This window comes from Purpureocillium takamizusanense, chromosome 9 (assembly GCF_022605165.1).
Source record: "Purpureocillium takamizusanense chromosome 9, complete sequence".
Classification (NCBI taxonomy): Eukaryota; Fungi; Ascomycota; class Sordariomycetes; order Hypocreales; family Ophiocordycipitaceae; genus Purpureocillium; species Purpureocillium takamizusanense.
In genome coordinates this window covers 1,798,080-1,821,647 of record NC_063076.1, presented here as the reverse complement: position 1 = coordinate 1,821,647, position 23,568 = coordinate 1,798,080, and the positions used below count along the sequence as shown (strand labels likewise).

At 58.3% G+C, this 23,568-nt stretch overlaps 7 protein-coding genes across 7 annotated transcripts; 4 read left to right on the top strand and 3 right to left on the bottom strand.

The window, feature by feature from the left end:
* Positions 1-197: 197 nt before the first annotated feature.
* Positions 198-1,460, top strand: JDV02_009385 (uncharacterized protein; the record flags this gene model as incomplete). Its single annotated transcript, XM_047991043.1, has 2 exons — positions 198-873; positions 925-1,460. 2 exons carry the CDS (start codon positions 198-200, stop codon positions 1,458-1,460), a joined length of 1,212 nt encoding a protein of 403 aa, XP_047847053.1.
* A 200-nt stretch (positions 1,461-1,660) lies between these two features.
* On the bottom strand, positions 1,661-4,064 carry JDV02_009384 (uncharacterized protein). Its single transcript, XM_047991042.1, has 2 exons — positions 3,403-4,064; positions 1,661-3,033 (listed from the first exon to the last, which is right to left on the bottom strand). Exons 1-2 carry the CDS (start codon positions 3,788-3,790, stop codon positions 1,859-1,861), a joined length of 1,563 nt encoding a protein of 520 aa, XP_047847052.1. The 5' UTR covers positions 3,791-4,064; the 3' UTR covers positions 1,661-1,858.
* Positions 4,065-4,487: 423 nt separating this feature from the next.
* JDV02_009383 (uncharacterized protein) lies at positions 4,488-5,365 on the bottom strand. The gene is made up of 4 exons (XM_047991041.1): positions 5,283-5,365; positions 5,083-5,169; positions 4,921-4,991; positions 4,488-4,854 (listed from the first exon to the last, which is right to left on the bottom strand). The coding sequence occupies exons 2-4, from the start codon at positions 5,119-5,121 to the stop codon at positions 4,701-4,703; spliced, it is 264 nt and encodes an 87-aa protein (XP_047847051.1). The 5' UTR covers positions 5,122-5,169; positions 5,283-5,365; the 3' UTR covers positions 4,488-4,700.
* A 733-nt stretch (positions 5,366-6,098) lies between these two features.
* JDV02_009382 (uncharacterized protein) lies at positions 6,099-7,342 on the top strand (the record flags this gene model as incomplete). The annotated part of the gene is made up of 4 exons (XM_047991040.1): positions 6,099-6,118; positions 6,195-6,208; positions 6,268-6,459; positions 6,516-7,342. The coding sequence occupies 4 exons, from the start codon at positions 6,099-6,101 to the stop codon at positions 7,340-7,342; spliced, it is 1,053 nt and encodes a 350-aa protein (XP_047847050.1).
* A 668-nt stretch (positions 7,343-8,010) lies between these two features.
* Positions 8,011-10,193, top strand: SSB1 (Heat shock protein ssb1; the record flags this gene model as incomplete). The annotated part of the gene is made up of 4 exons (XM_047991039.1): positions 8,011-8,053; positions 8,239-8,416; positions 8,488-8,653; positions 8,736-10,193. 4 exons carry the CDS (start codon positions 8,011-8,013, stop codon positions 10,191-10,193), a joined length of 1,845 nt encoding a protein of 614 aa, XP_047847049.1.
* A 1,145-nt stretch (positions 10,194-11,338) lies between these two features.
* On the top strand, positions 11,339-12,172 carry JDV02_009380 (uncharacterized protein; the record flags this gene model as incomplete). The annotated part of the gene is made up of 1 exon (XM_047991038.1): positions 11,339-12,172. One exon carries the CDS (start codon positions 11,339-11,341, stop codon positions 12,170-12,172), a length of 834 nt encoding a protein of 277 aa, XP_047847048.1.
* A 1,987-nt stretch (positions 12,173-14,159) lies between these two features.
* JDV02_009379 (uncharacterized protein) lies at positions 14,160-14,492 on the bottom strand (the record flags this gene model as incomplete). The annotated part of the gene is made up of 1 exon (XM_047991037.1): positions 14,160-14,492. One exon carries the CDS (start codon positions 14,490-14,492, stop codon positions 14,160-14,162), a length of 333 nt encoding a protein of 110 aa, XP_047847047.1.
* Between the last annotated feature and the right edge of the window lie 9,076 nt (positions 14,493-23,568).

Here is a 23,568-nt window from a genome sequence, read left to right as displayed (position 1 = left end):
ATCAACCGCACGAGCAACTTCGAGAGATTGAAATACACCTTATCAGGGGCACTGGCAGCAGCATTGCAGACGTGTCGGATACGTCCGACGTGGCAAATGATGGCATCTCACGAACGCATCGCCACTCGGCCCAGACCAGTGATACAGAGTGGCCCCGGCCTAGAGACTTTTCGTCGAACCGCAATAGACGGCATGTGATGCATGCGACAGGACGCCCTGACTTCATTTGGACCCCGAATGGAATACGAGCCGCCCGACCTGAACTCTCTATTCGCGTACCCCAGATTCCGGCCCGGGCTGCCGCTGCAATTCGAGGTTTCTCCAGTCCTTTTAGCAATGAGGGTAGCAGGGCACGTCGAAGTGTCCCTTTGAATGCCGTGCCTGAGCCACAAAAGGTCAGAAGCAGTTACGAAAGCCTGGACTCTGAATCAGATGATGGCCCTATGCCCTCTGCCAGAGGAAGGACTCTGAGCCCAAGGTCGCCCGACACTCCAGTCGGTGCTCTTGACAGTCGCGTGCTTGCGCAAGGGACCCCAGCCGGGCTCGCCCATGGACTCACATTCGGCACAACGAACGATAGCCTTTACGCCAACATATCTCGGCTTCCATTCCCTCTGGTCAGTCTGCCCGATGCGGCTAGAATTCAACGTTATCGAATCGATCGAGGCGAGGAAGACCACACAGATCTCCCGGGCTCCTTTGCGGCCAGGGCCAGGTCAACTAGGTCTGGCACCTTCAGTTCGATGTCGTCTCGTACGAGTCCCTTGACCCCACTCTCACCATTCGGTGATCTGCGTGAGAGCGTTACGACGTCAACGCCGGCCCGTCCACCAACTGCGCATCAAGACCCATTTTCGCGCAGAAAGGACACTCGTAAGACAACCCTCCGGCGTCAAAGGACGTTTACGACTAACCTAAACCCAGCAAGCTTCGATACTACTCAAAGCAGACTTCACTCATCGGCCCTCCTAGGAGGCTCTCCTGCTACACCGGTGCCACGCCGACCTTCTGGAGGACCTTGGTACAATGTGGGGCTGCGCGACAGTCCCTCGATCTTGGGTGTCGACCTTCGGCGCCTTCGTGGTTTTTCGCTTCGAACTCGGCAGAGACGTACCGGGGCTGTTGGACAGAGTTTTGAGATGTTTAGTCGATCGGAAACTGAGCTAATCCGCTCGGCGAGAGAGGACATGCTCCTGCATAGGTCAATGCGAGGCCGGGAGAATGACCCTGAAAAGGCCATCTTCCTAGTGGTCATGGTGCTGACCCTGATCCTGCCTCCAATCGGACTCATCGCACTGCTGGGCCACTTTGATTCGGCTATTTCGTGGTATACCCACGGCGAAGCGCACTGCTTCACCAAAGAGCAACGTTCTATTTTGAAACAGCAACTGATGGTTGAGGGAGCGCTCTATGTCGGTCTAGTCATTGCTCTGGCCGTCTACTTCAAGCGACACAACTGAGCAAATGAACCCGTCGCGGTGTCAAGGTGGACTGGCACCGGTAACAAATTGACATTTGTCACGGCTGGGCTCTAAGGGCGGCACAGTTTGGGGGATTTTACATTGTTGAAGGGTACAGCGATGGTCCTTTGACCGTCATATTTTACGCACGAATCTTCGTGGAGGATGAGTTTGGGTGGGATTTGGGCTGAACTGTCACATGTGGACACTTGAAAGTGTTTATAGCATTCGGAGTCAGCTCTCAACAGGTGCAACTGTAGAGTCAATTGTTATTCACGTCATGTACGGCGTCGCGAATGGCCATGCGTCGTGTTCCGTCGTCGATGATTGCAATGGCACCAGAGAAGATAAGAGAAGATCTGGTGAGCGCTGAAGGTGAAGTACTTGACCTCATCGTCTCAATCCTTGATGATCACAATGTACTTGTCCAGTGACTCGTACCACTGCAGGGCGCTCCCGACGCTAAAGGCGGCCGAGGCCCATATCAGGGCGAGTTCGCTCTGGTACTTGCACCAGCTGGGAGTGCAGTAGCCCCAGGAGGCGGCGAGGGTCCAGCCCACGCCACCGATCATGTTCCAGACGCCGACGTGCCAGCCGATCTTGAAGGGCTGGGGCGTGTACCAGTTGGGTTGGGTCTCGAGGATGTAGAGCAGCGAGGAGACGGCAAAGAGGACGCCGCCGAGGAGATAGGGGAAGAAGTAGGCGCCCTGCAGGGCAGCCTCGCTGAGGTTGTCGAAGATGCCGGGCAGGGCGAGGATGCCACTTATGTAGAAGACGGTGGCGCCGACGGACATGGTGAAGGAGGCGAGGAAGCCAATCTCGTACATATAGTGGGAGCGGACGTCGTGCCAGGACGGCCACCACTGCCACTGGCGCTCTTCGAAGACGTGGCCGTGATGCTGCTGTTGCTGTTGCTGTTGCTGCTGCTGCTGCTGCTGCTCGTTGTCGTCATCATCATCATCATCGTGGTGGTCGCGGCGGTCGACGTGGCCGGGAGAGCCGTGAGGAGAAGGCGAACGGTGCCCTGGGCCCTCCTTACCCGCTTCCTCCTTGCCATCGCTGCTTGGCGTCGACAATGAGTCCGGCCGAGGGCGAGCGTGCTGCTGCCGCTGCTGCCGCTGCTGCTGCCGACTCTGAGCGCCCACAGGGGCTTCAAAGTGGACGTGCCTGCGGCGGCGGCCCCTCCGGACGACACCCAGGCGGTTCACGAAGAGGTCCTCGACGGCGCCGCCAAACTGGGTCTCGGCGCGGTCGTTGTAGGACTCGAGGAAGAGCAGGACGGCGCCGACCTGGAAGAGGGTGGCGCCAATGAAGACGAGGACGCCACCGGCGACGTCGGCCTCGTGGGGGAACTCGGTGCGCGGGTAGGCGATGGGCAGCCAGTAGAAGAAGCCGGCGACGACGAAGAGCAGGCAGCCGACGGTGAAGGAGACGCCGATCCACCACGACACGTCCCAGTAGGGGTGTAGGGTGAGCATGCGGCCGAGGCCGCGGAGGATGCTGTGCGGGCTGTTGCTCGACTGGATGCGCGCGCTGAGGGGCGCGGCGCGCGGGAGGATGAGGATGTGCCGGCCTGTTTTTTTGTTGTACCGGGTTACGGGTTTCCCCCCTCCCCCGCCCTCATGGTCAGCGAGATGGATGGATGGAGGGGGGATTATTTGCAAAACTTTACACCGAAGCTGAATGTGTGATCGCCGTGGTGGTGGTGGGACTCATCGTGAGTGCGAGCGCGTTGGGCGGAAACAGCCCCCTTTACTCTCTCCCCTGACATATCACCATCATTCATCCCCCCCTCCCCTTCTCCCCCTTTCTCCTCCATCACGCATCCCATCACGATGTATCCCCTCACGCACAGACACAGACACACGCAAAAGGGACTGCAAAGTCAACGCAGGGAAAGGGAGGAGGGTTTGGTAAAAATAAAATAAAAATAATAACGCACCTTTGCGGTAGTCCCGGGCGTTCCAGCGCACCTTGGCGCGCTCCTGGCGCTCGGCGTCGGTCAGGTCGGCCAGGTCCTGGCGCGCGCCGCCGGGCTCGTCGTTGCTGCGGATGTCGTACAGCGCCGTCGTCGGGTTCAGGAAGCCAAACGGCCCGCCCACGCTGTCCTTGCGGAGCGCCAGCGTCGGCCCGGACGGCTGCCACCGGTGCTGGGCGTCGCCATCGTCGTTGACCGTGAAGGACTGGTTCCGTCTCGGCTTCTTTCTGGCCGGTTCCGCTGCGGCTGCTGCTGCTGCTGCTGCTGCTGGCGTTGGCGGTGGTGGTGTTGCTGCCGTCGCCGCAGGTTCTCCCGTCGTCGCCGCCGCCGTCGTCGTCACGGAGCCCGCCATTTGGGAGCGGCGACGAGGCGCGTCAAGGCGTCTTTCTGGTGTAGTTGCTCAGTGGTGACTCGGTATACTAAGTTACTAACGCAGCGGTCATCTGCGAGAGGTCGGGAGGAGAAGAAGAGGGAGCAGCCGTGATAAAAGTAAAGGGCTCGCCCAGTCATGACAGACTAGAAAACGGAGTGATTTTCTTTGCTGCCTTGCCCATTCGGCCCTCCCTGAGACCTTGGGGCCGGCGGTCGGCGCGTGCCCTTTTTTTTTGGCCTTGTGTCTTTTTATCCAAGTCACCTGCGGCACTACTTGGAATGGGATTTGCCCCCAGGCAAGATGACGTCGTAGTCTGGGGTGCATGTACCTCCTCGTCGCCCACCCTCTTTGCTCCGGGCCGGGGGCGAGATGGATCTTGTCACAAGCTCGGAACTTGCCGCGCAACAGCCATGATCTCCGCTGGGGTGCGTGCCCTGCCACCCACCGACGCTTGCACTGCCGTACACACGGGCGATTATCAGTGCTCAATCGGGCAGTGCTCACCGTCTGGTCACCACCGGTCAGGAGGTATGGAATGGAAAGGAAAAAACCCCCCGGTCGCCCCTGGGCTGCTCGTCTGGTCGGTCGGCTTTGCCGCCTCAGCAGCGGCGCATCTACGCACAGTTGGGCGCGCCGCGCTCGATATTCCGTACACGCAGCATACTCGTAGGGTCGGTCAAGGCAATAAATGGTTCAATAAACCAGCGGCAGCGGCACGGCACGCCTTTAGGTATGTACCTCGTAGTCTAGACTGAATGAGACATGGACGAGCTTGTCCGCCCCAGCCCACATCAACCCTCAAGTGCGTAATATACTGCCGGCCTTTGCCCACCCTCTCAGGGTCACTCAAAACTCGACGTGGACCTTGCCATTGTCTTGCGGGGACAGTCTACTTCTGGCTGCCGCCGCCGCTGCTGCCGTCTCCGGTGCCACTGCCGCTGCCGCTGCCGCTGCTGCCGCTAGGAGGCGTGTAGGTCGCGCCTCCCTGGCCGTTGTTGTAGTAGGTGCTGCCATCGGGGTTGGAGTAGTAGTACGAGCCATCGCTACGCGGGCGTCACTATCTTGTACTTGCGGGCGGAACCACCATGGGAGTTGAGGTAAAGACGCACGAGTTGGAGTAGTGGTACGAGTTGGAGTTGGCCGCGCCGCTGCCGTAGTCGCGAGAGCAGTAGTGGTTGCCCTTGGAGCGCAGCCAGACGTGTTAGCGGATAAGAGTTTCACACAAACATGGGAAAGGAGGGGTGGAGGCCAGGGCAGGGCAGGGCACGAACCTGGCTGTTGGTGCCGGAACCTTTGTATTCGTACGGCATTGCGGCGGATGATGATGGCGATGATGACGGAAGATGGACAATGGTTTGCTGGTGGTGATTTTGTGGTGTTTTAGCGGCGAATTGCACACTGATTTGCTTGGACTGGGGGGAGGGAGAAGGGTCGCGAGGATGGGTGCAAGTTGGGGGGGAGGTCGCGATACTTATGCTCGTAAATGTAGCCTCATACCTTCCATGTAAGTACCCAAGTCCTTCCTTATTGATTCCGTAGCTGGTTGACGGGGAGATTCACCGCGAGATGCCGTGGTGGAGCAGTTGCTCTTTATGCTTTCTTGGTAACTATGGGGTGAGAGCGACTGATGGAGCAGCCCGCTATTGCTCCGTTGCGACGGGTGTCAGGCCATCTCGCCCATGTCCAGGGCCTACATGAAGCAATTGATGTTGGATGGGGTACTATTAAGGAATTCACAAGGCGGAACAGAGGGTGCTATTGTGTGCGCAACGGTCTATTATAAAGCGCAAGCGGCGGTCCTCTTCAGCATCGTGGCCCCCCAAAACAAGGGACTATTATGCCCCTCCAGCCAGCCGCACCCCCACAAGCAATGGATGAGAGACCATCATCCATCCTGTCAGCTACATAAGTACGTACCAAGTACGTACCCAAAGTCTGAAACCGCAACGCCTCCAACCTCCATCAATCGCCGTTTCCAGCTGGTGCGCTTTGGCACCGCTGCCTCTTCATCAAAGGGCTGACAGACAGCTTTGAGGAGCTGATGTCAGCATGAACGCAATCGCGCGCTTACATAGCTGAGCTCTCCACGTTTTCCCCGCCTCCATGGCGTAATGGCATTCCCGTGGAAGCTCTCTCACTCACCCCGAGCTCCAATAATAAAGAGGCGAGGATCCAGCCTTGACACTTTCTTTGCATTTCACTCGCCATCTGCTGTCTTGTGTCACCGAATTAATCACACACACACACACACACACACACACACGAGGCGAACCAACCAGCAGCAGCAATGCCCGTCAAGGTCTTCCTGTACGTCGCCCGTTACGCTCACTCACCCGGCCATGGCGGCAGAGCTTACCCCGGGCTGATGAACCAACACCTGCAGAACCGGCGCTACAGGCAAGTCGGCACGCGCCGTGTCGCAAACAGACCCTCCCTCTAACGTGACATCCTGACAGGCTACATTGGCGGCACGGCGCTCGATTCCATCATCCGCGCCCATCCGGACTGGGAGTACCACGTCCTCATCCGCGACGAGTACCGCGCTGAGCCCATCGCCGCCAAGTACCCCAACGTGCGGTTCACGTACGGGACGCTCGAGGACGACGCCATCCTCGAGAGGGCCTCCTCCCAGGCAGACATCGTCGTCCGTATGTTGCCCATTGGCCGCCTGTTCCCTCGCCCCGAGACACTGACGCGGGCACAGACACGGCCGACTCCTCTGATCACTATACCGGAGCCGTCGCCATCGCCAAGGGCCTGAAGGAGGGACACTCGCCCGACAACCCCGGCTTTTGGATTCACACATCCGGCACCTCAATCTTGACATGGTATGACGCCGAGCACCACCGCGAGGGCGCCCCGCCCCTTGCCGAGCAGAAATACCACGACATCAATGACATTGAGCGTCTCGTCACCCTTCCCGACGGCGCCCACCACCGCGACGTCGACAAGATCGCCGTCGCCGCCAATTCGGACATTGTCAAGGTCGCCATCCTCTGCCCGCCCACCATCTACGGCGCCGGCGCCGGCGCCGTCAACACGCGCAGCAGGCAAGTTCCGAGTCTTGCGCGGGCCACGCTGTCCAAGGGCTTCGCACCCATTGTCGGCCAAGGCAAGACGGAATGGGACAATGTCCACAGCGACGACCTGGGCGACCTCTACGTGAAGCTCGTCGACGCCACCCAGGATCCGTCAAAGAGGGACAACCCCGACATCTTCGGCCCGCACGCCTACTTCTTTGCAGAGAATGGCTCCCACAAGTGGGCCGACGTCGCGCACTGGATCGCCGACGAGGCGAGCAAGCAGGGTTACCTTCCAGAAGGGCTTACAAAGTTCGTGTCCGAGAAGGAAATCGTCTTGATGGAGAATGGCAGCGTTTCGTGGGGCAGGAACTCCAAGGGCGTGGCCGAGAGGGCGCGCAAGTACCTCGGGTGGCAGCCCAAGGGGGTGCCGCTCAAGGACACAATCCCTGAAGTGGTCGCCAGCGAGGCCAAGGCGCTTGGGCTGGAGCCGAAGGAGAAGAAGGCGTAGACGTATCTGGCGGCTGCGTCGGTCGGTACACGCGGGAAGACAATTAGGGCGATTGAATATCACGGCGATTGGCGTTGAACCCGATGGGTATTGGTTACTAAGGACATCGGGGCTGAGGCGGCGTGTCTGTCGGAAAAGCCCCGTTGAGATTCATGAGAGGCCATGCTAACTGTAACTGTAGTCCCAGAGGCCTAGAAACGAGAAAACAGGGAGGTCGGTCAACGGATGGATGCCAATCCGTTGTGAGTGCTGTGAAGCGAGTCAATGAATGACTGTCATGGTTGGTCGTTGGTGCGTGCGGCACGCGATACAGTGCGCCGTGCAACGAAGGAGGAGGTTTTCGTTCCTGACATCTGAGGCCGAAAGACGCCCTGTCCCGATTGGGGATGGTGCATCCAGGGACTTACCCCACCCGAGCCACAGGCCAGGCGGACACCGCACAATGTCCTGCCGCTCTTCAGTGGGCAAAAAAAGTTGACGGCAAAACACAGGCCGCCCCGAAAAAAATCACAAATTTTTTGGCTGGCTGGGAGAATTTTCTACACCGATTGACCCCACGTTTTTCTAGCTCTCCCTCCCTCCTTCCAACCTTTCACTTCCTCTCCTCTCATCCTCCATCGTCCTCGACGTCGACGAAATCCCCCCCCTCCTCATACCACACAATCAAAATGGCGGACGAAGTGTATGATGGTGCCATTGGCATCGATCTGGGTAAGTTGCCCTGCTTCCCGCTGCGTGCCGTGCGGCGCGAGCACGACCAGCCGCCGGCCGAGGCATATTCCAACGGCCCGACGGCATCACGCCTGCCCTTTGGCCGTCGTCTGACAGCCTCGAGCCTCTGTCGAATCTTGCCAACCGCACCGCGAGATGGCCAGGCGCTGACTCTTCACTCTCAGGCACCACCTACTCGTGCGTTGCCACGTACGAGGGTACCAATGTCGAGATCATCGCCAACGAGCAGGGTTCTTTCACCACCCCGTCGTTCGTCTCCTTCACTGAGAAGGAGCGTCTGATTGGTGAGGCCGCCAAGAACAACGCTGCCATGAACCCCCGGAACACCGTCTTCGACGCCAAGTGAGTTTCTCTCCACCAACAACAGGTTACGCCGGTCCACTCCGAGACACATACTGACCTTGAATCCTCAGGCGTCTGATCGGTCGCCGCTTCGATGACCCCACCGTCAAGAAGGACATTGAGTCGTGGCCCTTCAAGGTCGTCGACGATGCCGGCCAGCCCAAGATCGAGGTTGACTACCTCGGCGAGAAGAAGCAGTTCTCCGCTCAGGAGATCTCTTCCATGGTCCTCCTCAAGGTATGACAACCCTCTCTCACCGCACAGAGTCGTCTCGTGCGGGAGTTTGTTTCGGGTCAATCTTGCTGACTGTCCCCTGCAGATGAAGGAGATTGCCGAGACCAAGCTCGGCAAGAAGGTCGAGAAGGCCGTCATCACTGTCCCTGCCTACTTCAACGACAACCAGCGTCAGGCCACCAAGGATGCTGGTGCCATCTCTGGCCTCAACATCCTCCGTATCATTAACGAGCCGACCGCTGCCGCCATTGCCTACGGTCTGGGCTCTGGCAAGTCTGAGAAGGAGCGCAACGTCCTCATCTACGATCTGGGCGGTGGTACCTTCGATGTCTCTCTCCTCAACATCCAGGGCGGTGTCTTCACTGTCAAGGCTACTGCCGGTGACACCCACCTGGGTGGCCAGGACTTCGACACCAACCTCCTCGACCACTGCAAGAAGGAGTTCACCCGCAAGTCCAAGAAGGACCCCAGCGGTGATGCCCGTGCCCTCCGCAGACTCCGTACCGCTTGCGAGCGTGCCAAGCGTACCCTGTCCAGCGGTGCTCAGGCCACCATTGAGATCGACTCCCTCTTCGACGGTGAGGACTTCACCATGACCATCACCCGCGCCCGTTTCGAGGAGCTCAACGCCAAGGCTTTCTCGGGCACCCTCGAGCCTGTTGCCCAGGTCCTCAAGGATGCCGACATCCCCAAGACTGGCGTCGATGAGATTGTCCTTGTCGGTGGCTCCACCCGTATCCCCCGCATTCAGAAGCTTCTCTCTGAGTTCTTCGACGGCAAGAAGCTGGAGAAGAGCATCAACCCCGATGAGGCCGTTGCCTACGGTGCTGCCGTCCAGGCCGGTATCCTCTCCGGCAAGGCCCAGTCCGCTGAGACTTCGGACCTGCTCCTCCTCGATGTCGTCCCCCTGTCCCTGGGTGTCGCCATGGAGGGCAACATCTTTGCCCCCGTCGTTCCCCGCGGCAACACGGTGCCCTGCTTGAAGAAGCGAACCTTCACCACGGTCGCCGACAACCAGCAGACTGTCCAGTTCCCCGTCTTCCAGGGTGAGCGTGTCAACTGCGAGGACAACACCTCCCTGGGCGAGTTCACCCTTGCTCCCATCCCTCCCATGAGGGCCGGTGAGGCCGTTCTCGAGTGTGTCTTCGAGGTCGATGTCAACGGTATCCTCAAGGTCACTGCCACCGAGAAGACGTCTGGTCGCAGCGCCAACATCACCATCTCCAACTCTGTTGGCAAGCTTTCCACCGAGGAGATCGAGAAGATGGTCAACGACGCCGAGAAGTTCAAGAACAACGACGAGGCCTTCAGCAAGAAGTTTGAGGCCAAGCAGCAGCTCGAGTCTTATATTGGCCGCGTTGAGGAGATCGTCTCCGACCCAACCCTGTCTCTTAAGCTGAAGCGTGGACAGAAGGAGAAGATCGAGAGCACCATCAGCGACGCCATGGCTGCCCTTGAGCTCAACGAGAGCACTGCTGATGACCTTAAGAAGCAGGAGCTTGCCCTCAAGCGCCTTGTCACCAAGGCCATGTCTTCCCGATAAACGCGCTCCGTTGGAGGGGCTCGGGACGGAAATGTATTAGGGGAGGCGGCGCGGCGCGCTGCTTTGAGTGGCAAAGGCGCGTGGCGGGCAGACGTTGGTGCTTCGCGAAACCAGGGAGGGGCTTAGCAGCCTAGGCGTATGTCTGATTTCCTTTTATTTTTAATTTTCATTTTTCCCGGATCTGTGGCCATGCGAGCAAACGGAAATGACGAGGCACCGACGACAAAAGTTCTGCGTTTTCCTGTTTCATCGGGCCTCACGTTGATGCACGCTCGGGAGGGCTTGACGACGGATGGATGATGAATCTGCATAGTTTGAGGGAGCCAGTGGCCGACGCCGGCCGGGACGGCCTGATGATGTGCGAGGAACGAGCGGCCTGTGAATAGCATAGACTCGGGTAGAATGGAAACGGATTGATGTCTTATGTTGCTGTGGGTATGCGGCTGTTGTACTGTGAAGAGGCGAGCGCGACTGTTGCATTGGTTGCCTGGCGCGTTGCTCTGGCGGCTTCCCTGGCATCCTGGGTGGTGGCGTTTATTTCCAAGATGCCCGGGCTGTCTCGTCCCTGGTGCCAACATGAAATGTTCTTTCCATTTGTCCCGTTGCCACCGGACAAGCTTCTGAGCATGGTCCGAGGTTTTGGTCTGCCCGATAGTAGTTGTTTCCTCTAAAGTCATTTCGTGTAAATTCAGCAACTGGTGAAGGCAACATGGTCGTTCCTGCCGCATTGGCGGGAGTCGATTCGCGATATGTCAGTACCTTCCTAAGAAGGTACCTTGTGTATAAAATAGAGCCTGAGTGGGTTCCAGGTTATGAGCACCCCCACCACCACCAATCGCCCCTCTCACCACATGAGTGAGTCTATGACCCCGCCGCCACTCTCACAGATGCTCCGGGACGGGACGTCTTACTCTTTGCTTTACCTTGCTCTTTCAAGAACGCGGCAGCGCAACGATTCTGGTTCAACGACTGCTTCCGATTCATGTTGGAATAATATGGCTTGTCGTGAGGATTGGACGCTCTGGCTTCTCGCGCCTTGACCCATGATCAAGTCGGATTTCCCTGCCGAATGCCTTTCATCGACCTGTCGAAGTGTTTGAGGCAGGACCGCGTGCCACGATTCGCGAACGGCCACGGCCACGGCCATGGGCCTGCACCTGCACCTGCTGGACCTGCCAGTGGATATTCTATCCATGATCCTCGCGCCACTGCTCGTTTCCGACCATCCGATCAAGCTGTGCAACTGCGCCGAGGCCCTACCGCGGGACATCAACCCACTGCCTGTGATGCTCGCCCATCCCGCCTTCTATGCCATCGCCAGCCCGCTCTTCTACGAGGGCAACGAGTTCGAACTGGACACGAGGGGAGATCATGGCCCTCACGTTCGGCGCTGCCTCCAGGGCGCAGCGGATGCAGCTATGAAACAGGAGCCCTTTCTACTCACGCAGGACGATGATGACGGCCCATCCCTCAATGCTTCAGTGAGGCGGAGGTCGCCAGTGGCAAGTAGTGTCCTTGTCGAGCGCGCTGCACTCCGCAAGGTGAAGCGCCTGCATGTCTACGTTGAAAAGCTGCGGCAGTGGATCGACGCCTTGCTTGTCCCGCTTTTGTCGGACATGGTTCTCGCCGGCAACCTGGTGGCCCTGACGCTCGTTGTGCGTACCGCATCTGGCAGAAACGTGGCGACACGACGGGACGTGTTCGCACGCAGGCCACTGGCAAGCCTGGTACGGCTCCTGGCGGACCCCTATCTGCGCGAGCGGCGGCTCTGGGTCAGCGCGGCGCACGGACTGGATCCGCTGGACGGAGCGCAGGGACAGAGCACGCGATTTGGGGACTACGAATGCGTCTCCGTGGACTGGCGGGCGGCGTTGAGACTCGCGGACCCGGAGGGCAGGGCGAGGATCATCGGCCTCGGGGGCGACGTGACCAACGCCCGAGGAAGAGGGTACGCGGCAGACGAGTACGAGGGTCCATGACAACCGCGGCGGAGGGGACTTGCATATGCACGATACAAGGGCAGTGGCGAACGGTCCTCGGCGACAAGGCGTCAGAGACATGACACACAGCTGCTCCACAATCACCACAGCATTCTCCGACGGCGGTTGAGTCTCCTCATCGGCGGGCCGTTGCTAATGAAGAAGCATGAAAGGCAATCTCGAGGGGAAACTCGCTTCAAACGTCGACCTCGAAGGGAAACAATGCCGTAACCTGGCCGCTGCTATAAATATCGACGGAACAAAACCACCACCGTTTGGCATCCAGCTCATCAATTAGCGGGCCGTCCCTGCTAGACTCCCGTCCTACTAGTACTATAGTTATCTCGGCAAGCTCGCCTCTGCCGCCGCGTCATCACCGCGAATTCAGCGCTGCCACCGCCCCTCGCCAAGCCCAGATCGATCTGCTTTAAGATACCGTGTCTCACCATGATGCCCGTCTGGTTGGGGCACGTCTGGAATAGTCTGTCGGCGGATCGACGGCGATGCGACCCCGAAGCAGCCTCCGTGACGCACGACTGCGCACGAGGGAATGGTCGCCCAAGACAATGACGACCCCGTGGGCCCCAGATTACAACCTTAGATGTAAGCATGCCCGGCGTCTCAGACAGTCAATCTTCCTGACGGCCGAGCACGAGCCCGGGTTTCACTCTCTTAGCGGTCGGTCTTTTCAGTGTACACATCTATCGCCGGCATGTCACACCGCAGCAACACCAGCAGTGGACTGCTGCTGCCGTCAGCGTCGCACGAACTCGCGGTATTGAGTCATTGTACAACCAGATTCAGGATCCACGTTGAGGCGGCCGACTGTTGGATTGGACGGCACTAGATTACAGCCGGTCGGTATCAAAGACAGGCGGCGCAGCAGCAGAGACTCGCGGCAGCGATAGAAAGACAGACAGACAGACAGGTGTGCGAGACAAGCGGGGCGGAGTCGCGGCCGGGATGACGAGTAGGTATTGGAGATGACAATCACGGCAATCACATGAGCTGCGCGAGTGCTCATGCACATGTATCTACCACTGCCAGGGATGGTCCCTACAGGAAAACCCAAACCAACATGCCGGAACAGCGGGCCGCCTCCTTGCCATCCATCTTTAGCCTCCCCTCCATCACGTCGACAAGTCGCGGTAGAGCCGACGACCCCATCCAAGCTCATCACGGCACGGACGGCAACGAGACAGCCAAGTTTCCCTTGCATCTCGGGCGGGTTTCTTTTCCATCCGCTCATCAAGATACTATGTACGTACATACGCACTCTGGTGCACAGCCCGCGTTCATCCCAGTGCACCCCGCCGACGAATCAGTCTCTGTGTGCCAGACACGAGCCAGCCAGCCAGCCACCTGCCAACACACACACACACACACACCAAGAACCACGGCAAAAAGATGCCTGTCCAAAGCTATCTCTCTCCACCTGCCAGTGAGGAAAGATCCTTATCTCGCATCCAGCCGAGAGCGCCTTCCTTGCAATCTGACTCGCTCGCTGCTGCCCTTGTCCAGGAAAGAGGAGAGTGGGCTGATGCCATTCATCCATACCCTGACGAGAGATGAAAACGAAGGACGAAGCCGGTCCTGAGCAAATCAAGTAACACCCATTCATGTTGTTGTTGAGCAATCTCCTGTGTGTGGGCTTGTCCCCCTCTCATGTGTTGTCCATTGCCATCGCTTTGCCAAGTAAAAAGAAGTCCCATGTGACGCTTGCCGACGTATCCGCCATTGGTCCCCCATAGCTTTTGTTGTGATCACTTTTTTTTTTTTTTTGTGTTTTTGTCTTTGTTGTTGTTATCCAGCATCGCAATGAGCCCTGGGTCCGTATCAAACCATGATCCGATGATGACAATACGCTCTCCGAAAAAGAAGAAGACCAAATAATAACGAAAACGGGCTGACAAAAAAAAAGAACAAAACTCCAAGGGTCCGAAAGCGTAGCAGTAGTAGCACCCGTAGGAAAACAGCAGACCACACTTCAAGGCAGGACCACCGTCTCGTGGTAGTCGAGCTTGTGGTCGTCGAGGTGCTCGCCCCAGTGCACGGGGCCCAGCTTGAGGACCCTGTAGCCCGTGCCGTTGCTGGAGCTGGACGACGACCGCCGCGACGAGGCTTCTTGCTGCTGATCTTCCTCCTTGTTTCCCTTCTGCTGAGGCTGCTGCTGTGGCGGCTCGTTGGCCGCGGCGGGCGTCACCGCGACGGAGTTGGAGTTGGCGTTGCCGGGGGCGCGGCTGGCTGGGGCGCGTGGGTAGGACGAGGACGTGGCCGGGGCGAGGGGGAGAAAGTAGAGGCCGGACTGGGGGGAAGACATGGCTGTGTTGTCGTTGGTTATGTGTGGTTTTTTTTATGGTTTGTGTTTTCTTGAAAAGGGATTTGTTGGCGTCGATGTATATATGTAGTCAAACAAGAGATGGGAGTCGGCTGGTTTGTTGGGTTTTATGGCTTGAAGACGGTTTGTGCGGCTTGTGCGTGTGTGTGTGTATGTGTGTTTGTTGTAGATGGGCAAGAGAATAAACGACGAGACGGGACAGACAGACAAGACAAGAACTTCGGGGGCCATGTGCATGGAGCAGCAAGCTTCTTTTATATGTCTGCCAGTCAACGTCGAGACGGATGGACGGACGACGCGCGCATATATGCCCGCCGCCGCGGCCCCCCTTCCCACCACCCCCCGAGGGGGCCCAGCAAGGTCCACGCAAGCCCAACGCAGCGCAATGCAGGCAGAAGCTTCTGACAGAAACAGAAACAGCAGCAGCAGCAGCTCCCTAGCTGCTTCTGCTGCTGCTGGTTTCACACCCACCCATGTCTGCCCGAGAGAGGGCCGGCGGGCCCCCCTGACGACGACATTGTCTCAGCTCCGTCATTCCAGATTCCAGAGCCTCGTCCGCCGCCGCCACCACCACCACCACCCCGGTCAGCACACAATCGTGTGCCGCCATGTCATGACTAGTTACGACAGACACAGAAGGAAAGAGAGATAGAGAGAGAGAACAAGCCCGAGAGAGAGGTGGGCGGGGGAGGGTGCCCGGGCTCTGTGCCTCCCCGCACAGATAGATACAAATGAAGTACTACCTACGTAGACATACAGCCCGACGCTCAACAAGAGCAAAAAGCCAAAAGCCCCTTGCACCTGGGGGCATGCGTATGTACCTAGCTGCCAATCTCAAATAGGCGGGTGGTGGTGACATGTGCGAGGTCCCAATGGGCCTAGTGTCGATCTTCCCCCGGCGAAGCTGCAAGTCTGTACGCACGTAGACGATGCTTGTTGCGCTTTCTGGCGCATCGCGTCTGGTACTATGCCATTGCCGCGGCCGCGGCTTTCCGGCCTCGCCCTCGAGCTTCGCCCAATCACGGCCACCGTGTTTTTGCAATCTACATCGCGGCGCCGCACGGCCAACCTGGAGGGCAGGTCGAGAGCGAGACCGCATGAGAGGCCAGCCAGGAGGACGGGGTCAGCGCTGCGCTGCGACCGTGGGAGGGCAACGAGTTGCCAGTGCAGTCTTTTCACATGGGACGCACTCAACGTCGTCATGGAAATGAAAAAGAGTCGGCGGGACTGAGCCGTCGAGCGGCCCGCCATTGGCCCCCCTCCGGCCGAGCAAAGGGAATTTCCCGGAGCCCCGTCAGAGCTTCATGGTCTCATGACCTGCCCCGTGGCATGGACCTGGCAAGAGTAGTATTTTTCTTTACCGCACTTGATGCATGGGCTACCTAGTAGCTACGCTTGCCGAAGCCGAGAGTGCGGGGCAGGCCAACGGGACGGCGAGCCAGTCCCGGGGACGGGGGACCGGGTGGACTCCAACATGTCGCTTTTCTCTTGTCAACGCCTTCGTCGAGTGGAAGCATGCCCTTCGCGCCGCCTGCGCCGCCGAGGGTAGCCGCGAGTGCCTATGTTGTGCCTTGTGCCTCTCTCCAGCTCGTCTGGGGGCACTACCCGAGGCACTCTTCTGTCCCACTCCCCGGCCGTGGACGACTTCTGTTTTCTGGTAGCTGCTTGGACGAAAAACAAGTGAAACTGCTGAGAAGGAAACGCTCCATCGTGTCTATCGATACACCTGTCCTCTGTCAGAACGGATATATACCGTACTCTTACTCCATCCAACAACGACAGCTGATATCAACCAGGTGGAAATGCGAACCTCCACACTATCAGCTTCGTCAGTCAAACAAGCTCGCCATCATGATCAGCGTGCTCAAGTATGGCTCTCCCGAGCCTTGATTATATTGCGGCGTGCGTCGCCATTGTCCGTCGAGGCGCTGAGACCGGGCATAGCAATGGCCGCCCGTTGGATAGCCGACTCTTGTACTTGAAAGGTCCCAGCGCAGTCCGTAGGGCATGATACTTGTGATCTCTGTGGTCGTAACCTTGTTTTTAATCTCTGGGCTGCGCGATGGGGGGTATGGGCCTCACCGACTGCATGGACCTTCACTTCAATCGTTACCGGCAAGTTCAAAACGGCGACGTTGCCATTTCCTTGGCCCCTTTCGGTCATCGTTTCAGACTCATGGTAGAGGTTTCATGCACCCGCCCTCGTGGCGTAGAAGCTCGGGACTCTTTATGATGAGTGGTATTCCACTTCATGCCGTTTTCAGCCCGTCTGATCGCAACAGCGCAGCGTCTCGCGTTGCTCCCACTTTCAGCCTTCGTGAGAGCACCGCATTCCCATTCCGTCTGGGCCATGAGATCATTTTTACCCACCAACAGTCCTGGTCGACACGTCCCTTATGCTACAGCACCCAACGAATCAGCTACGACACACATGGCCGCGTCTTGTGCATATCGGTACTCATCATTGCGTGCTACCCTTTGGGTACGTCTTCTTCGAGATCGCAAGCCTCATATCATTCACCATCCACCCCGAGCGAACTGCAACCTTGAGGGGCCTGGCCTGTGAAGTGTGAACAGTGCCACGGAATGTTTCGGGACGTGACTGCATTTGAGATCCCTGAGGGCGGTTGCTTGCCCAAGAACACTGGAAGAATGGTTTGGACAAGCTCTTTCTGTAGCCACCCTTGAACATGTCTCTCGATGGCCGAGGCGATATCAAGTCGATCTCAATACTTAAGGTATCTGAACCTCAAGAGAGCTTGGATAGCCATGGTGACAGGGGGCAAGACATCGCCCGCCTCCTGGATTGTTAACGGAGCCGCATAACCCAGCAAGATCCCTTGGCTGCCCAGTCGTCCCCGACGCGATGCAGAGGCACCTGCTGACCTCGTATAGGCCACAATACGCGAGACGATCCCCGCTCCGGCTCGGTCAGCATTCTGTTGGTGATAGAAAGGGGATGCGGCATACAAGCCATCCGTGACACACCACTTGCGGGCCAAGATTGCTTCAACGGCCCAAGTTCCTTTCTTCAACGGGTTGCAGACCCCTCACGACGAGAAATTCGGGCAGGTGCCTGTCCACCGTTGCCTATGCACGCCCCTCAAAAAGGGGGGAGGCACCAACAGAAACCGAGTCAAGCAGTCGTCCGAGATGGCTTGTGAACGAGGCGACCTTCTCCCGACAGACACTGAGAAGGGCTCGTGACGTCGACTCCAACACCAGGCTGAATCGGATTCCCGGCCCCTGGTTTAGCCTCGTCGGGGACGGTGGGTCGGCCCGGGCAGGTGCAGCATTCGCGGCGCTTAAAATGACGAGCCATTGGCTCAACTGCATCCAGTCTCCCGACGTCACATCTCATCCTGCACAGGCAGAGCACGTCCTCGACAACTTCCGATGTATAAGCTGAGATTATAGTTCGTCGTAGTCGTCGTCCCGTTTCCGCGTCGATAGTTTGGCGCGCCTACTGGGCAGCGTATCGACCTTGACTCCCTCCCATCCAGTCTGCCTATCACGCTTCCGTTGGCTCCAGCCGGCACCAACGTCACCCATTCAAGCCTCATGCGGCCCGACATGCGGCCACACTTTGCCGCGCCAGGCACTAAACGCGCGAGATAAAGTAGTTCTCCGCGGGGGCCGTTTGGCAGGCTTCTCTGGGGCGAAATCTGTCTTCCGGGACATGGCCGAGTCTGTCTCTGACCTACCTGCTTGGTCTGGGCTGTATGCTCAATCGCCGGTCCGCTTCTCTCAACGGGGACGACAGAGCCGACGGGCATGTACGGACACATCTCCTGGCAGTCAAGTGATTTCCCTCATCTACCCCTGGTCAGCGGGCTGCTTTGCGTGCCGCTACCGAACCTGGCCCGCTCCTCGTCATGCCAACACGGACATGACGAACCAACATGTTGCATGGATCGTTGGTCGCTTGTGGCAGCCGTGATATAAGCCTTATCCATGCTACATGTTGATCGATCTATGCGCAGGGAGTAGAAAGGAAGCCTTGAGGGGATATTTTCTCTTTTTCTCGGCCGTAATGACGTTGCGTGAAACTTCGTGGTCGTCGTCGTCGCCAGGCCAGCTAGACATCTGCTCATTCTCAAACAGGCCTCACCTTTGTCCCGCCCGTCTGCCTCCTTCAAAGGACTGCAATCAATATGGTCAGTAAGCCTTCCCTCGCCGACTCGTCCTGTTACCATCAGTGCAAACTAAAGGCGGGCTTTCGGATGCGCTAGGGGGAGGGGTGCGAGCGGCGCAAGACAAGAGTCCATCCGTTGCTTACATATTGGCCACGGTCCTCGCCTGGCGGACAGCCGCCGGTCTCGACGCAATGGCGGTATTAGATGTTAAAATGTGCATCGACCCAACTGCAGTAGTTCGCCGCCCACATCATGGCTTGGCGCAGAAGTCGTACTGAGAATCAGGCTGCGGCTCGGTGTTGCGGCTGCCACCGAAGATTATACGAGCCCCTTGGTGATGCATGGGCCGACTTGATCCTTCCTGAGGACCGGAGACGGGCAATGCCATCGCTACTGACACAGAATAGGCCAGGGGAGAGGACGGCAAGTCGACCCTAACTTACCTGGCGCCTGAGGCCATGCAGTCAAGGTTAAGCGCGGCACACAACGGTGTGGTTCCGAGTGGCCGACCTGGAACCAGAGCTGGAGACGAGATCCTGCAGCCGACCGAGCATAGGAGTGGCAGGAAGCAAGGCATTACTCGCATGCGGGGGGGCACTCCGGAAGCATCATCAGTGTCCCCATAGCCGTCGACCAGAATTCTGTAGTTGGGAACCGTTGCGCAGCTGCGCGACCAACCCCTGGTTCCCGAGAGTTTTGATGCATGTGCGCCCCACAGTAGCAAACTCGATGCACTACTGGATTCATCCCGCTCCGTTCGTAGCCGCCCTCGAGCTTTGAGACTCCATCTTTCGTGCGGCAAATTGCCGACTCAATCCAGCCAACAAAGCATTAGTAAGTAGTAGCTATGCCACGGGGCAACACGGCATAACGGCGTTGCCACTCTATGGTACACCCAGGAGGACCGGGCAGGACCACGTTACCCTTACACTTGGACTGACCAAGCCTCATCGACAAGTCCGCCTGGTGCGTCAAGCCTCAACCTGCTTAGAGGTCGGGCCCTGGAGGCTGAGGAGGGAGGCTTCCAGGGTCTGTTGCCCCAGTCAGGCAAATTGATGGAAGCGCAGTCGGGGAGCAGGTATCTCACCGGCACACCACGTATCGTGAGGAGCAATGACCTCGACAGGCCTCGCCATACCCCGGCATACCCGCACTCGGCCTGGGTCCCAGCGCAGGGCCGGGCCGCCCGGCGTCTACTACACCAACCAACACAGCGCAAATGATGGGGCCGATTCCCCTGAGACGCCACACGGTAACTAGCCAACGCGTGGTTAGTCCGATGTCCTTGGGACCAATCCGGGCCGCCTCTGGCTTACACGCTCAAGGTGACAGGCGCCAGCTCTTGGGAACACGAACCTTGGGTAGGGCCGCACTTGGCGACGGACCTAAGACGCAGTTGTAGGCCCAGTACAGCCCGCAATTTGTACAAGTCGACTCCAAAGAGAACTGCCCCTTTCAGTATCACACGTGGACCAACATGACCAGAGACATGGATGCAGCGTCGTGGAGACCATCCCGGTGTCGGTCAATGTCGTGCAACATCGAACACCTGCCGTGAAATGCTGGACGAATGTGTGTGGCCCCTCGACACCAAGGAAAAATAGCAGATGCTGTTAGTATAAGACCAGTGAAGACGTCTTTGGTAATGAAGTATGAATCTTGTCTATAGATTGTACGTAACGCCGTCAGGCGTCCGCGCCACTTCGCCGCGATCTAGAAAAGCCGTCGTGCGTCTAGAGGGTAATCTGTCATTTTCTTTTCGGATCTGTAAATCCACATCATAGACAATGCTTAACAACTTACCAAATGCAGGTCTCATGTGATGCGGCCGCGTTGAAGGCCGCTTCATTGCCGGGAACAAGTGAGCAACCCCGGAAACGGGCAGAAGCCGCACGAGATGCAGCATGGTTAGAGGCGTTGTTGCGGATGCCTGTGTGCTTTCGAGGCTTGACAAATTCTCAGGAAGTGGCCGATCGGTTCCCGTTGTCGTATGTACTTGCTTTGCCCCCCGTTTCCTCGTCGTTGGTGCCTCGTCTCGACTCGTTGTGACCCCAACGCGGCTGGCTGTCGGCAGCACGCTCTTTTCGTAGACCTCACACTCTATTGCGCAGTGCGCGGAGAAACCTAAGCTTCAAGAAACGATCGACAGAGTAGCATCGTTGGGCCTTGTTGGCTCTTCGCGGATCAGGTGCCGCACACCGTCCCCATCACCGTCCCTATGAGGCGGCTAACCCGAGGCACCGGTGTCTTCTGTGACCGTCAAAGACAACGGCTTACTTGCGCTTCCGTATCCGGGAATGGTGGGAATGCAATGGACAAAGATCAAGGCTGTGAGATGGTTGCAACGCTTGCTTGGCAACTCCTGGTGTCGGTGGCGTGCCCTAGCAGATCGGCCTTCCGAGCTGCGAACGGGTAGATAAAGGTGCGAAAGGCATTCGACATGCCCTGGATATGCGAGTGACAGCCTACCATCGGCGGCTCCTTGGCACGTCGGTCAAGGGCTTTTTGACTTAAGTGGTTGAACATAGAACCACCCAACAGATGCGCAGCCCGGGCATTTGGCAGTGGAATGAGGTTCACGAGGGGACAGATCGAGGGGCTGCAACAACTCCGTACACCGAGCACGCGGCCTTGATTGCGATGTGAAGGGCGCAATGTCATGACGCCACCCGACGTGGATGTTGGTGGTCGTGCCTTATGCCTGCCCCACGGTTCCTGCCTGTTGCGACGACCAACGACCTCGGAAGCTCCTGCCTACCTGCAGCAGTCGCGCCAACCAATACCTAGGTAGGTAAGTAACTTCGTACTTTGCAACTACCTCAAGTCCCAGCTTCTCAAGGTGCCTGGCTACTCACCCTGGCAGGAGCGATTCAAGAGACAAAATGTGTTGTAATTTGCAAGACTGAATATATCCATTTCCGATGCGTCTTATATAGGTAACTTAGTAGCTACCTTCTTTAGATACTAGGGTATCTGGAGTTGGGCATAAAGCACAGCCACAGGGGGCCAGCGACAATGTTTCTAGCTCAATCTACAATATACATAGCAAGGCAGGCCAGGCAAGGCCAAACCATGGGAGGGGAAGTCACGAAGGGCACGAGCACAAGGGGCATGGAAGGCACGACCCATCGGTATACTTCCACTTGTTGTCCACCGCTACCGCTGTCCACTGCCACTGCCACTGCCACTGCTACTGCTTGGGAAGGGGCCCGGCAAAGATGTTGGATCAGTCGGTGAATCAGACGGCCAGAAAGAAGGCTTAGGCGGCACTTGCCTTCCTGGGCGACATTGCCCGCATCGGACCATGACCCTCTCATGACTGACGTCCATGGCAACCCCGATTCTACCTTGCCCTTGCCTTGCGGCTGGACGGCCGGGTCTGCAGCACTGGACGCTGACGGGGGGCGTGCGATGTGACGCTGGCCTGCAAGTTGCGGCCACGCCCGCGCAGTCCGACGCAAAATTGCCAAATCAGTCGGTCAATGTCGCAACTCGCAAGCGCGCACCTGGTGCGGTCTCTTAGGTAGATACTACAGTAGGTAGCTGTTGCGCGCGTCTTTCCACCCGCGCGCGCGTTGGGCTCTGTCTGCCCTCCACTGGGTGCGCCTACGACGCGGCCGCAGGAACCAGTGCTTAGCGCCGTGCCTGTGCCTGGCTGTGGCACCTTGCATTGGCAACCGCACCAGGCGCGCGGAGCTGAGCTGCTCAAGCTCGCATCCGCGGAACTCGTGATTCCAAGTCATGGATGGCCTGCTGTTGGCCGCAATGATCAGAAAGGGGCGACCGGCAGCTGCTCGGTCTCTGTTCTGTCCGCTTGGTGGCGGAACATACATGGATGTGCGTACTTGGGGAGCATTGGTGTTTTCTGCAGGCAGTTCGTGCGTGCTGGTGGAGCGCTGTAAGATTGGGTGCACCGTAGCTGCCTGCTAAGGGGTCCTGAAGCTTGTAAGTGCTCGGTGCATCACCATCATCGCGCCTGCCTGCCAAAGAAGAAGCCGTTGACATTACCGACAACTCGGAGCAAGTCAGGGGGCAGGAGCGAAAACTCCATGGAGAGAGCAGCCTCTTTGCTCGCAACGTCCCGTTGTCACACAACACATTCTCACGCTCTCGAATTCCGCCGACGGCAGCATCCTCAACTAGTCCTCGGCGACGCCATGGGCGAGCCTCGCACAAGGGTTCGGTTCGCACACGCATCCCGCGCGCACCACCCGCAGACGCAGCCATGGAGCACGGGCACACCCTTTCTCTTCCGCTGGACAATGAGAGTCCTGTACCGCGCCGACGCTTGCAACAATAAGCGGACACCCTTGTCGCCGCTGCCCTCGTGCCAGAATCACCCACCCTTCAAGTCGTCGGTCACCCAACCCGCGTCTCCGAGAGACGCTGGCTGGATTGGTTCTACGACATCCGGCCACCCCCCCCCCCCCCCCCGGTACGCCCCTCTCTCTCTTTCTCTCCCGCAGCTGCAGCAGTCTGTCGTACCTCTCTTCTTTCTCCTCTTCCTCGACTTTTCCTCCACGTCGCGCGTCTCCCTCCCGTGCTCCGCCCTGCAGGGCCTCGTTCCCCCCCCAGGCTAGCCCGTGGCGTGGCGCGCATGTTGGCTGCTGCCACTGCTGTAGCCTCCGTTGCCCCGACTGAGCTGCATTTCCCCTTGGGCATCAGACCTTTGCTTGGCCTGTCTGCCTTCGGCTCCAGAGCAGCGACACTGACCCCATTTCAGATGCGTCGTTTCTAGACTACGGCGATACCGGGCGCTGCTTTTCGCTGGGGCCCGCTGCCATGATGCATCCACACCGCGCACATCACAAGGTCCAGGGTCATATGGAGGTCGCAGCACCCCATCTGTTGGTTGTCGGCATCTCTCTGCCAGGAGGCATCTTGTCCCTACACTTCGGCATCGGCCAAGGCCTCCGCCCTCC

Coding starts and splice junctions, on each gene's coding strand:
- JDV02_009384 (XM_047991042.1), bottom strand. CDS start 3,790: ATGGCGGGCTCCGTGACGACGACGGCGGCGGCGACGACGGGAGAACCT. Junction 3,034..3,402: donor CGCCCGGGACTACCGCAAAG/GTGCGTTATTAT, acceptor ACAAAAAAACAG/GCCGGCACATCCTCATCCTC.
- JDV02_009383 (XM_047991041.1), bottom strand. CDS start 5,121: ATGCCGTACGAATACAAAGGTTCCGGCACCAACAGCCAG. Junction 4,992..5,082: donor GTTCCGGCACCAACAGCCAG/GTTCGTGCCCTG, acceptor CTGCGCTCCAAG/GGCAACCACTACTGCTCTCG. Junction 4,855..4,920: donor TCGTACCACTACTCCAACTC/GTGCGTCTTTAC, acceptor ACGCCCGCGTAG/CGATGGCTCGTACTACTACT.